Source organism: Branchiostoma lanceolatum, chromosome 6, assembly GCF_035083965.1.
Source record: "Branchiostoma lanceolatum isolate klBraLanc5 chromosome 6, klBraLanc5.hap2, whole genome shotgun sequence".
Lineage (NCBI taxonomy): Eukaryota > Metazoa > Chordata > Leptocardii > Amphioxiformes > Branchiostomatidae > Branchiostoma > Branchiostoma lanceolatum.
Genome location: NC_089727.1, coordinates 15,205,067 through 15,219,791, shown reverse-complemented (window position 1 = coordinate 15,219,791; position 14,725 = coordinate 15,205,067). Strand labels below are relative to the sequence as shown.

The 14,725-nt window shown below is 41.3% G+C and overlaps 2 protein-coding genes across 2 annotated transcripts; both read left to right on the top strand.

Annotated features, from left to right (window-relative positions):
* Positions 1-118: 118 nt before the first annotated feature.
* Positions 119-5,639, top strand: LOC136436801 (S-adenosylmethionine-dependent nucleotide dehydratase RSAD2-like). The gene is made up of 7 exons (XM_066431130.1): positions 119-772; positions 1,336-1,497; positions 2,903-3,051; positions 3,531-3,611; positions 4,070-4,219; positions 4,504-4,536; positions 4,954-5,639. The coding sequence occupies exons 1-7, from the start codon at positions 424-426 to the stop codon at positions 5,116-5,118; spliced, it is 1,089 nt and encodes a 362-aa protein (XP_066287227.1). The 5' UTR covers positions 119-423; the 3' UTR covers positions 5,119-5,639.
* A 1,075-nt stretch (positions 5,640-6,714) lies between these two features.
* Positions 6,715-13,019, top strand: LOC136436798 (progestin and adipoQ receptor family member 3-like). The gene is made up of 8 exons (XM_066431127.1): positions 6,715-7,104; positions 8,656-8,767; positions 9,129-9,291; positions 9,483-9,635; positions 10,093-10,205; positions 10,606-10,702; positions 11,145-11,235; positions 11,951-13,019. Exons 1-8 carry the CDS (start codon positions 7,014-7,016, stop codon positions 12,073-12,075), a joined length of 945 nt encoding a protein of 314 aa, XP_066287224.1. The 5' UTR covers positions 6,715-7,013; the 3' UTR covers positions 12,076-13,019.
* Positions 13,020-14,725: the final 1,706 nt, after the last annotated feature.

Below are 14,725 nucleotides of genomic sequence, written 5' to 3'. Positions count from 1 at the left end.
GGTGTATTGCAACCCCTGTGCGTCATACCAATTCAAGTTTCGGCCAACGAATGTTTACCTAACGTAACCACCCAACCCCCCTGGCTACGGGCATGCAAAATATATTGTCAATAAAACAGTTAATTTTTTTCAATTCTTGCATTGACGAATGCTTTACTAATCTAAATATGATTTAGGTATTTGTATGATTTCATATTTTCTTTGGCGATACACAGTTGGCTTCCATGTCACGTGATTTCAGGTGGGCCCTACCGTTGCTATGTTTAGTCATGACGAATCTGGGTCAGCGGGGAATAACGGTAGTTTCGGCCGAGGGTCGAAACCTTCACCAGTGGCACAGACAAGGACACAGAGTCGTCTGACAACCTTATTAACGTGACGCAGTTTATACCCGGATCCACAATAATCCCCTGGGGCTCTAAAATGGCGATTGTAACGTGTACAAATTTCACCTGGCCACTGGCTGTGATGTTCGTGATTGGTGTCCTTCACCTTGCCATAACCTTCAAGACAGTAAAGAAGTTCGCCCGGATCGCATGGGATGCCCTGACTGGAGAATGCAGTGTCGTCGCCTTGACACAGACCACAACCCTACCGCAAGGACAGAGCCAGTCAGAGTCTCCCCCTGGTACAGTCGTCCCTACCAGCGTGAACTACCATTTCACGCGCCAGTGTAACTACAAATGTGGGTTCTGCTTCCACACGGCCAAGACGTCTTTTGTCTTGCCTCTTGAGACCGCCAAGAAAGGGCTGAGACTTCTCACCGAAGCTGGTAAGTAACCCGGCCGAACTAAATTTTAGTAGGCCAAGGACATTATATAATGTCCTTTGCAGTATCGTATGTAGGTTTATTTCAATCGGGACGCCCCGAAGAGGCGCCGTCTAATACCTTACAGCACTACATAAGCGTTACCTGCACACGGTTTGATAAAATAATGGACCAGCAAACAGCACAACGGTCCTTTCGCAAACTTTCTCTGGTAAAACACTATGACATGGCGTTCGTTTGTTTTATGGGACACTTTGTTTATGTAATGTTTTATAGACCTTACATTAATATTGTTTACAACGTTATGAAGGTAAAGCATAGTCATGGGAAATTAGGCTGTACATAAAAGGTAAGGCATGGTGTATTTCTGTAAAAACACAACAACAACGACACAGAAACATTGACATATTTTCATCTTTTAATTGCGTGGTTTAATGAATGAATGAAGACCTTTATTGTACATATATACCCACTGGGTTAAATGTAACAACAAAGGCATACTATACAGATACATTGTCAAAGTACTACAAGAGTTATAAACTACATGGATTCGACTTTAACACCAGGCATGGAGAAGGTGAACTTTTCTGGCGGGGAACCGTTTATCAAGGACCGCGGCAGGTACGTCGGACAGCTGGTCATGTTCTGTAAGTCCGAGTTGGGACTGCCCAGCGTCAGCATCGTCAGCAACGGCAGTCTCATCACCGAGGATTGGTTCAACAAGTACGGTAAGAGAAAGCTTATATATCAGATATAGCATAGAATGAAGATACGACATCATTACAGACTCGTACAAATGAAAAGGAGGATCCCCATTAGCTACATCACTAACGTTACATTATTCTATTCTACGAAGCTTTAGACATGTGATGATAAGGACAATGTAATAATGGGGGTACCGAAATGTTTTTATGGGTGGACTGGCCATCATTTGTTGGTACATGGTAGTTGTATCTACCTTGGGTATTTGCTAAAGACCCCAGCAGTAGTATATAATCACCCGACCCTTCCGGTATAAATTCAGATAACAAACTACCAGAATTCAGTATGCTACTGGCATCTGTGCAGTTCCCATCGGTGGAGACCAGGCCTAGTAAGACAGTTAACCAAGTACCAGTTACTCTTCAGGACAAGTACCAGTTACTCTTCAGGACAAGTACCAGTTACTCTTCAGGACACTTTTGAAATGTAGAAACAACATATAAGGAACTGAAGTATAGAATATAAAGAAGTTAGCTCCATCTAACGCAGAATATAAAGTAATGACAATACTAGATAGCCATGTTCTGATTGGTAGTCTTAGACAAATTAAATTATATGTACATTTCTATAAAGACCCCATCTATACTGGTTTCTTAGGCTACAAGTAGACACCACAATTACAAGCCATATTTCTAGACACCCAGATAATTCAGCTGCGAGGAAGATATTTTCAAGTTGCAAGTGCAGTTAGACACTTAATACAACTTTGAAAGGGCTTATTTAAAAGCTGAAATGTAAACAAGGTTGATTTTACAAAAAAACTGAAAGTTGCAGGTTGAATTGTCGTCCTTTTGTAACGTTGTCACAATTGTCTGGGTCATTCTGCATGGTTTGATAATGTTACTTTGAAAACCAGTCCAGAAAGATATTTGAATCTTTTGAAAAAAAAAAAGATCAGTATTATGTTAATGTCAATCTGTTCCTACTATTGTTTCCAACGGAAGACAGTCTAGGATTTTTACAATGTACGTGTTTATGTAGTTAGGGGGACCAATTCACCCCTCAAAATGCATGCGAGGTCATAGGGGAATACTTCCTTATTGCTCTTACCCAGGGAAGGAACTGGGTAAATAATTTACTACTTGTACGTCAATAAAGTTGCGCAAGGTATCAAACAGTTACTCAAGCAACTGGATAGATTTTGGAATTGGTCAGACGTTTCAGGTAGCATCCACTGCCTTTTGTCAGTGACTGACTAAATGTACATGATGCTACCTGACTTCAACGTCTGGGCGTTTCCCAAATCTATCCAGTTTCTTGGGGATCTGTTACCTTATGTTTCCTATTACCTGGAGGTCTAACCTTCATAGACGCACAGATGATGTCGCGATCGGTAACTGAAATGGCGTTGGCTGATATTTTTGAATACAGGTGAGTGGCTGGACATCCTCGCCATCTCCTGCGACAGTTTTGATGAAGAGACGAATCGTCGCATCGGTCGCCATCAGACAGGGAAGGACCACCTGCGCTGTCTGCGTCAGGTCCGGACATGGTGCCAGCAGTACAAGGTGGCGTTCAAGGTAAGACGATACAGATATAACGTTGTCTCCTTTGTTGATAATTTCAAGTCTATAGAAGAAAAAAATCCACAAAAACAATTTAATCAGTCACTACAGAAAATGGGGGGGGGGGGGATCTTGCAGATGCATTCACTGGGTAGCATGTGTGTGCGTTCTGTTATATATGTTGTTCTGTTGGCCTTTGTTTATATTCTTTTGTTAGACTATGCTGAATAAAGATTTTCATTTTAAAAAAGACGATACATACCTCTAAGTACACCACTGACGTGTCTGCTTTCGACCAGGTCACGTGTTAGAAATGAGTGGGTCAGTATCACCTGGAGGAGACTGAACGGTCGAAAGTTTGTTTTGAATGTGCAGTATTTGCTTTGTAAATTAAAGGAGTTGTTAGAACAGAAAGAAGCATGTAAACCCCTAACATATTCGCAGCAAACTCCGTCATTTCAATATGTAGTAAATTTGCTCATTTTGTTTTACAGATAAACTCAGTGGTGAACAGGTACAACATTGATGAGGACATGAGCAGTGAGATCATGGAACTGAACCCCATCAGATGGAAGGTGAGTTTTTCTCCCACCGAGTAGCACTGCATATTCATGTCTTTTACGATTTACATAAGCATAAAGGCCTAAACGTTCATTTCGTTAAAGCGTAAACGGGCCTTGGTTGATTGCATGCAGTGTGGACTACTTCACTAATTCATAGCTTTGTTATACCTGAATATGCAACTGCAAGATGTAGTCATTTTGTAGTAGAATGAAACCAACATTTCGAACACTTGTGACTCATGCATGCATCATTAACCCACCAAGATGGCGGACGCTGAATTACGTATTCATATCCACATGCCTGCTAACACTCTAGCCTGTGTCTACACAATCTTTCGATGGCGGAGGTCAATGACCTCCTCCCCGAGGGGCGGTAACCGTTGGGCCGGCCGCTAGGAGCGCGATTTAGTCAGGCTAGCAAACACTCTAGATCACGGAAAAGGTTATGCGTGAACCGTTTTCCGTACCAGGTGTTCCAGTGCCTGTTGATCGGCGGTGAGAACGCGGGTCCCGAGGCCTTGCGTGACGCGGAGGACATGGTCATCACTGACCAGCAGTTCGACCAGTTCGTCAGTCGGCATGGACAAGTGACGTGTCTCGTGCCGGAGTCCAACGAAAAGGTCAGCAGAAATTATGTACGGAATCGCTGCATGTCATGAACTAAATTTATTTGAGCCAAGGGCTTTGTCTATGGTTACTACAATTACTCCTGTGAGTTACATAGGAACGGAATGCAGAGATGCACTTCCCAAACTTTCAGAATATTTCATGATGTCCCTGGCCCTTCATCTATATTTCGTGAAAATAAAAGCTACGGCCGTTGTAATTAAGGACTCCAGTGATAGTCTTGAGAACGACACTTAAGTACTCAATGCCGCTGATCAATTACAATCTTGTGTTTCAGATGAGAGACTCTTACCTCATTCTCGATGAATACGTAAGTGGCAGTTTTGCTTTATTACTGTACTACACTATTCTCCAAGCAGAGGTTTCGATGGGGGGGGGGGGGGGGGCGGAGTGGCCGGAGGGCAGCGTTAAAAATTCCGGCCACTACTGTCACCACCCCTCCCCGCCGATCGAAACCTCTGCTTGGAGAATAGTGCTACACTACTTTATTTTATGTTAGATAAATTGCAGAGGTGCGTGCATATACCAAATTGGATATATGTTACGACGATTGGTGTATTTCTTTTTTCAAACAACATTGTTTCTCTTCTTGTTGTTCTTGAGCCGAATATGACAACAACCCGACCAATGTCGATATGATTCTGTGTCGTATGCATACAGCATATTCTATGAAGTTTGAAAAGGATTTTGAAACTTTGACACCCCCTTTTCTCTTGGTCTTCTCCAGATGCGGTTCCTCGACTGTCGTGAAGGACGGAAGGAACCATCTCGGTCCCTGCTTGACGTGGGGGTGCAAAGTGCCATCCAGCGCAGCGGCTTCGACGAAAAGATGTTCTTCAAGCGCGGAGGAAAGTACACCTGGAGCAAGGCTGACCTAAAGCTGGATTGGTAGACAGGAAAGCTCTGCTGTTTCCTGAGCATGCGCGTTACGCGTTATTGTTCGCACGTTAAATCGTTGAAAGTCGTTGGGCCTTTTCAAATGCTCCAGATTATATATAACCTTAGATTCGGTTGTGTGAATAACAATTCTTCAAAGTCAAAATCGTTTATCTTTGTTGAACTTGCTTAGTTTACCGAAAAACGACAAGGAGAATGATACAGCCAATATCAAATGTCTGACTTTGTGTTACGTTTCGTTTGAACTACATATACATGCATCAAATAAGACGAAATCTGAACCAATGTCCGTCAGTATAGCAAGGGCATGACGCTAAATCTGGACCAATAGACAAAATTAGATCTAATAAAATAGGACGGATTTTTCGTCAGGTCGAAACTGATCCGTCAAGGGCGCCGAGACGCCTATCAAATACTCTATATCGGGATGCTCATGTGGTCAGGACACCATGGTACATGCACATCCCCATCATTCCGGTCAGAGATGAACAGTGACAGGTGCATCGACAGTGAACTGACAAATTGGCAGCTTTTTGTTATCTCAGGTTGAATTGGTGTCTATTGATGAGTCTGTGAGCGATTGTGCCATGTGAACAGCAGATAAACGTTGATCGTTATGCGTTGACGTTATACATCAATGCTCTGAAATATAATAGTTTTATGTAATAGTTTTATATGACTGAAACATTTTGTGCGATTGGAAACTGAATCATCGTTTTCCGCACAGCACAATGTTGTTTGATGTTTTTCAGGTATGATCAGTTTGTTTGTGGTTTCAAAGTTTACGATGTGGATTTTATTGTTGTACATTTATGATTCGATAGAGATTATTTTTGCATTTCTTCTACTTGATTACAGTTGTACTGCTGGATTTGTTACTGTATTTTTACAAAGTCTTTACTCTGGCCTCATACGTTTTAAACACTAAAACCATCTATACGGAGAGAGATACGAACATTACTTGAATTGTTATAATGTTGTCTGCGTTTGAATTGGGATGATTGAAAAATTTCAAGAAAGATTAAATACGTTTGCACAATACATAAAATGCGTGACTCTCCATTTTCGATACGATTGAACGTATTAAGCACTGGGCAATATGCGAAGGTCGGAGCTGGTGTGCACCTTTTGTGCATCTTTTGGGGTTGGCTAGCGCTAGCGACGTTGGTCAGATTATCTAGACCCAGAGCTTTGATCCCCCACGAAGCACATTACCGTCAGGTGTAGCTGTTGACACACGCAAAAGAAGCCTAAGAACCAACCGCACTTGCCGTACTGTGAACAATTAGTGGGAAACCTCATTACACTATCAGCCATCTGAAAAGCATTTAATCCGCTTCCCCATAACTAATGTTAGAGGACGACTGCTAGCCAGTATAAGTGTACCCCGTGCGTGCGCGGGTGGCAATAGTAAACGTATTCATGACCATTTGATATATCTAATAACAGATCGTGTTGATAACGTGTTTTCCTGACATTGTTTTGACACATGTTATCTATATTTAGAACCACGCGGCCAGTGGAAAATTACATTGCAAATTTACATAATTAAATGCCGACCGATTGCGCTTCGGGAGTGTACAATTCAATATACTTCATTGAAAGGTGAAACAAAACGCGCGGACCATAATATCAAATATTCACTATCACAGCAGTGCCGATTGTATTTAACGCCCGCCTGTGCCGGTTTTATTGTTAAGCCAGCACTACTACGGTGAATCGAGTGGAAATGCATTGATCAGGCACCCCCAGGAATATTGATTAGACTGGCGTCGAGCCGGTAGCTAGTGACAGACAACTGCTTCCTCCTATGATTGAGCTCCTGAAAACCACCGGTCGGCTCGTCGTGTGCGGAACAGAAGCGGCAGAACAGGGCGAATCGTGAGAGAAATGACCGTGACCCTGAGGAGCAACGGCAGCGTCAAGCGCCAGGACAATGACGTCAGCAACGCCTCGTTTCTACAGAATGGAATCGTCGCAGGTATGGAAGATGGCAATGGGGAGGGGCACGTGATGGGTCTGTTCAATACCACCGGCTACATAATCACAGAGTCAGTACATTTCAGCGACCTATATAAGACCATATAAAGGTCAGTCTTTTTATAGAATTACACAGATGCTAGCTATATCGTATTTCCCTTGCTCAATGTTAGATATTTGTCGTTATATAACTCATTCTCTTTCATTGAATGTAAATGATTTCAGCTAGAATACATAAGAACGAAATGCAGGATCATTCAGGGTAACGCAGCCGATCGTTATACAACGTTATATAACGGCGGCCCCACTCCATTCGTATAATGAGGTCACAAACCGAAAAGGGCGTCAGTTCTGTAGCGAAAAGGCTTTGTGATCATTACTAAGTGGTTTCTCCGCATATTGGTTATCTCGGTACGTATATTGAATTCGAACGATTCACGTGCGGCTGCAAAAAAGAAACCGATATTGGTACCATATTTGGAAGACGAGGTTTTGAATATTGATCGTTATGTCAGCATATCGGTCTGGGTGCCATGACGACAGGGTCCCCACAGCTGCCATGAATAATGCATCTCTGCACCTGCTCGCTTGTACAGATGAGAAGCCATGCTGAACGGCCGTTAAATATCGACCCACTCGGAACAAAATGGGGTTTCCGTGTCCCCTCCACCATTATGGTGATGTGAGAAGCACTGGTAGACAGAGGTTACACTAATACCAGCTATGAGTGAGTTAGAGGTCATGAATGCAAGTATGATTACGAGCCTTGTGGTACCATTCGCTGCAATCTACCCCTCGGGCTACAAATGTGTATTTCACCGTGTATGTATGATGATAATAAACCAGTTTACTTACTTACTTATGAATACGTTGAATTAAAGCCGGTTCTTTCGAGACAGTATTATGACATAAGCAACATATTCATGTTACGTTACGCCCCCACATGTATGTTATCTACAGTGACTTTATTGCCCATGACCACATCAACACTTGTGTATGAATACTATGATAGAACATTCTGAATGGAAGCGTACAGAAAAATGCCTCTCCCTACCTTGAGGAATAAAACCAATTTTATTGGCATGATTGCTTCCTTTGTAATTGTAATGAGCCGATAATTGACTTCCAGACGTATTTTATATGCATCGATCAACCGTTATAACCGCCCCTCGACGTGACAAACAAACCGTGCGGTTCTATTACATATAGATCTTCACACGAATAAGGTTTCAATGGGGCCTAATATACTACATGGTTAACATCTGAAACGTCTGTTGCAAAATCTATCCCAGTTGCTTGACTAACTGTTCTCTGGCGTACATGGTTAACGTTTATACATGTCACCAGTACATGTACTTTTATTCAGCTAGATACATTGTATTTGCAGGTTCTTGATGTATTTCCTTCAATGATATTTCTTAATGAAGCGTAAGCTGATTCCTGACAGCTTGTTAGTGTTTTTAATTACTAGTACCTCATGCATACTAAGTTGTCACTATAACTCAACCCATTACTGACATTCTTCATGTAATTGCGTTTAACCCAAATGTAGGTCCGAAGAGATTGTACACGTTAGAAGAAGTGTCGGGTACAAAATACTTCGGCCATAACCACATCCTGACAGGGTACCGTACCGGACTGACAACTAAAGAATGTCTGAGAAGGTAAGAAGCCTTAAGGTTATTCGACATGGTAATCAGGAAAGAAAACATAAATTGTTTACAGATTTGTCATGCTTAAAAAAAGTCTGAATCCTTTTTTTAACTGGACTGAATATATATGTAACGTTACAAATACTGCCGTCTGAAAATGAAGTAGACGTCAAAGAATATTGTCAAATTTACTGATTATGTTGTTGGCGCTGTAAGTGGGCCATACTGAAATGTGATTTTCATACTTTATCATGTTCATGAACATATCTCTTTTAGAAATCAGGTATATCGCATAACCGTTAGGTATATCGCAGGAGTCGAAGAACGATGTAAAAAATCGAGCACCTTAGGATGTTTCTCTGCTTTCGTGCAGCATGTTTCAATGGCACAACGAGACCATCAGTATATGGACCCATGCCATCGGATTCATCTACGTCATGTCCATGCTCGTCTGGGAAAACTTCGTGACGATACCTCGTTACCATGGTAACTTTGGGGATCACGTGATCGTCAGTGCCCACCTCTTATGTAGCGAGGTAATACATAAAAGCTTAATAAAACATACGTGTCGTCTAGACACATTTTTACGCATACCTGCACGGCAATATGATATCATTTTGAGAATTCCAACATATGTGGAATGAATAAATCTTGTTATTCATTCTTCTTCAATTTGAATTATGATAGATTATCTACAAGGAAAATAAAAATGTCGTTTTTGATGTAGGTGACGCTACTGTCATCTGCTTGTTGTCACATATTCGGCGGCCACCGGTCACCAGAAGTGAGAGGCTTCAGTCTGAGGCTGGACCTGTTCGGCATCTTCATCGGAGTTCACGGATTTCAGTTCATTATACTATACTATGGGATCTGTGACGAGGTAGGTTGAAACTAATCTCCAAGCAGATCTATCGGTCGCAAAGACCGTATCCAAAGGGCAAAGGGAGCTTTAATCGCTACCGATCTTTCGCCCTTTGGATACGGTCTTTGCCACCGATAGATCTGCTTGGAGATTACGTTGAAACACGCTTTACGCCAAGTGTTATCAATGTCATCATGAAACATTTAAAACCAAAAAACGTTCCATTCTTCTATTCTTCTGAAGATTACAACGGGACGATTTCTTCCTTAGGGCTCATATATAAAATAGAATGATGCTACGAGAGGACAAATTACGTTGTTGTGATGTCCTATTAAATCAGAGCTTTACTTATGGTAAAACTTCATACTCATAGACCTAGATTTGATGTTGTTCGTCGCCCGTGATGATGACGTGTGAGTTTTTGCTGTCTATGAGTTGTGACGTCGCACAATCTGTTTTGTCGTCACGCATGCAGTGGTACTTTTACACGCATCATTTTGTGGCTTGGTCGCTGTTCCTCCTGAACGTTGCCGTCGAGTTCAAGGACGATGAGGTCGGCCAGACACAGGACGCCGCCGTGCTGAAAAGGTTTGTACTGCAGGCTTCTGTCATTGTCTGTGTTTTCGTGATGTCTACATTCCTGGTGCCCCTGCCATACAGCATCGCCAAGCAGCAGAAAAATGGATCACCCGAGGAGTCTGCGAGCTCTAAATGACATTTTCGGCAGTAATACCTCCGGCCAGTGTTCTCGCGTTCATTGCGCGATTGGTACAGATCGTCTGAGTGAGGTTCGCATTCCCCCGTCCAATGTGATGGAGTAGATTTCCAGGTGAAAAATACGCTCGAGTCTCTGGCGATCCTTCGGGGGTAAAAGACATGACAGGCAAAGCTCGTCGACTGTGTGACAGGGGCTTAAACAGATTCAGATTCATCATCAACAGGCCTGCTCCGTTCAGTGACAGATCTTACCCTGTTTTCCATACTGCAGACGCATCACGCTAACGGCCCTGCAGTGGGGATACGGCGCCGTGCCAATATTACACGCCATCTGCAGCAACGGAGGCTTCTGGCACCCCACCGGACAGGTACGGCACTTGATGCCCACTTTCACCGGCCACCAAATGCCGACTGGTTTATATATACTCTTCAATGAAACGTTTAAGTATGGCGTTAGGACAAGAATCCACAAATAACGCATATGCGCATGTTTGATAATTGGTAATAGCGCTTAACATATCAGCGTGAAGACATATTAGATAGCTATTGAAATATGGTATTGTAGTATCGCAGGTTTAATAGCTGTATAATAGCGCGTGTTATTGCTGAACATATCAGCGTAAATATGTATTAAATAGCTACATGTATTGAAATATTGTATTGTACCACTATGTATGATTTCTGGGTAAAATTGGAACAAAAACACTATGAAGAGGCGCAGAAGAACAAAGAAGTTGAAACATGCAATCAATTCCCTACTGTGTGCTGTTTGTATCCTTTCTCTAATCTAAGTCTCATTCAATTCAACAGTACTTCTGTCAGCGTTTCTTGGGAGTGGTGTTTTACTCTCTGGCCTGTCTGGTGTCCTACACATCCCAACTACCGGAAAGACTAGCTCCAGGTAAATACAAAGTCTCTTTCACTTGACGTACCTACCAATAACCATTCAACGTGTTTATATCTAGGAGGTCCCTACCAAACCTCCTTGTTTATATATTCTACAGAGATACAACTTTCTTCCAAATCGAGTTGTGGTGTGCAATTTTGTGGGCTTAGGCTCTAAGCAGCTGCCATACAATCAGAAAATCGTCTCAAAGTTTTCTTTAGGCAAAGCTGGTTCTCTGATTGGCTGACAGTTCGTTAGTGGCCACGCCCACAAAAGTGGAAACCTCAGCCCGGTTTAGTAGAGCCACCCCAGTGAGATGGTGGAAGGTGTCAGCTTCCAAAAGACATTTTCAGATTGACAATTTTGGCACTTTGGAAGTGGTTGAATCCGACCGCGATTTAACGTTTAGAGAAAAGTAGTAGAAACTATTTTTTTTCTAAACGTTAAATCGCGGTCGGATTCAATCTGAAAACGTCTTTTGGAAGCTGACACCTTCCACCATCTCACTGGCGAGTTTGTTTGGTCAGATGTAGTCGTTAACGTAAGTTAGAAAGCGATTTGTCGGGAAATGGCTGAAACGAATCTGAGTTTCAATGCGATTCACGTGGTTCGATTGGTCGGGGTGCCAAGGTATATTGTACAGGCCACGAAAATGACCGCAGTCTTCCTCAGAATTCGATCACGTATGAAGAAACTGACTGCTGAGCTCCTGCTGTCTTCCCCTGTACAGGATGGTTTGACTATGTCGGGCAGAGTCACCACTGGTGGCACATGATGGTACTGTGCGGCATCATCAACTTCAACAACTCCGCCCTGGACTTCATACAGCTCCGACAGAAGGTCCCGTGTTCTTAACGTCTCCTGTGACGTAGCTGCAATACATGACCACATCAGTCTAACGACATGATGCGCGTAGTTTTATCTGTAAGAAAAATTAGCAATTGGAAGAAATAAAACTTAAAACTCTATGAAAATGCGTGTATATACAAATTTACCTGGCTTTGGCAATACAATCATGTTCAAATTAAATCGCATCAGTAAAAGCAATACTGTTCACAACGGAAAAGTAATTATCGACGTCAGAACGGAATAGAGTTATGTAACAATTATTCGGTCTGTGATTCGCACATTTGCAAGAGAATGAGTTGAGAATGTCATCTTGAGTTCAAGAGAATGTAATTAGATTAATGTGGTCTATTAGATGACTTCAGATGACCGAAAATAGTCATTGCATCCTAATTCATCAATTCAATACGGATCGTTTTTGGATCAATTGATTGAAAAGAAAACCAGAGACTTCACACAAACGTTAAGGAAGAGTGGCACACCGCATGCGCTGTACGGAATGTAGTACGCATCACATGCAGAGGATGAAATGGCTAACTTAACACGATAGTGTTTTAAATGATCTCAGGCCATTTAGCCCTCTAGGGATTCAATAAGATAACCTACCTCTTAACTTATATAGGATCACAAACTTACGGTAGTAACTTATTGTCCTATTTTACAAGGCTTATGGATACATCTAGCCATACAATGTAACCAACGGCATTCAAATACGGTCCTACTTCTATTACCTCAATTTTTATCATTTTTACTGTCGTTGCATCCAACAACTGGAATAACAGTTCATCATGTAATGTTGTTATTCTATATAGCGTTATGACTCGGATTTAAATGCAATAAGCCTATGACATATGTAACCCTTTCATAAAGATTATGCATATTCACTTGGGGATCGCAAGTTTGATTGGTAATTGGGTTTAGTACTTACGATTTTGTAACATAACATGTAAACATAGCATAACATGACATATAGATCTCTAAAACAACATAACATAGCATAACATAATAACACAACGTAACAAAAACATAATGTGGTACAATGAATTTTAGATTGAACCCCCTTTTCTATTACATGTACTACCATACAAAGCTTGACGTAGCATGTGATTAATAGATCCATTAAATAGAAGGTAGTTTTTCTAAGCTCTTGGACCCATAATCTTATGATCTATTGTATAGTCTTTCAAAAGAATGAAGAGCTATGAGAACAGACCCATTCCATAGAATTATACATTGACTTTCACAAAGTAACGTTGATGTTAGATTTACTAACTTTAGACTTACTGTTAGGTCACAATACGAACTGTGCAATAAAGAGAAATGTCTATGTCATCACTAGTGTTATGAGTATAGCCATGTATTTAATATGTAAATCCTACGATACAAAACACACTTCACATTTGACAGAACAAATGTTCGTGATGGTATGGAGGTTCCCTCCTCTGTCAGTAAGAAGTGCGCCGTTTAGCGGGGGCTTAAAGAACTGCTGCGTCGACATATATCTCCAATACCGACATTTCAACAAAAATACTTTTGTCTACGATAGTTCATTACTTGTAAAAACGAGTAGAAAATGAACAGAGGGCTCTCATGCGAAACCAATTTACAGAAATCATGATAGAGAAATTATATCAAAGACGTTGTCTCATATCTTGAAATACAATAAAGACAATGGTGCTACTTGCGACCAGTCTTCTTCAGAATACACGTGTGCGTAAATGTGGAAGAATGGATGATTGAAAACTATATTTTACCGTTAGGTTACACTGGTTCCTTGTGATGTATTAGAATGAAGCTACATCATTTTTCTGTCCAGAAGGCATTCCACTAAGCTGAAACCTAAATTAAGTTATCAGCAGAGTATCAGCTTTCTGAAAGTCTGTATACAAATGAAGAAAAATGACAAGAACAGTATTCTAATGGCATCTTTATTACAGTGAAAAGTGAGAAAACTGCGATAGCTTACTTTTCTGTTGAAAACAATTATATGTGACTTGAAACGAGGCGATTAGCATATATATGACAGGCAAATGATATCTGTTGCTGAATACATATAACGTTACTAGTAACTGTAGTTGTTAACAGATAAGTTTATCGCTTTCTGTATGTGTAAAGAATTCAATTTTTGTGTATAGTTCACAGTTTCCTGTGTTTGCGCTGTTTGAATCGCTAAATCTCAATTAGAAACACTAATTTATTTCTCACAATGCCATTGTCTACGCACAAAAAATCACCTTTAAGTTTTAATGACCCTATAGTATATAGTATAAATGTATGAGAGCCGAATTGCCCATCATTTCGATCTGCGCCGGAGAGGTCGAGGTCAAGACGGCCTGTGCTGAAATATCAACTTTCTGCAAGTCTGTATTCACGAACGATCGCGACATACTGGTGGCTCTTTATTCCAGTGAAAGACGAACATTGAAATTTGAATGCACTTAATTATTAGAAAGTGATAACCGAATCGACTATACAACTGCGCCATGTAATCAATATGTAACGGTCGATTATCAGGCGCCAGTGTTAACGCGTTATTAGAAAACTTGATTATAAACACTAAACTTTTTTCGCACAGTTGCCCCCTTCCCAGTTATATCTAAAGCGTTACACCAATAACAAAGTATTCGTGGCTATTCAAAAGACTTAGCTCACTTTCAGA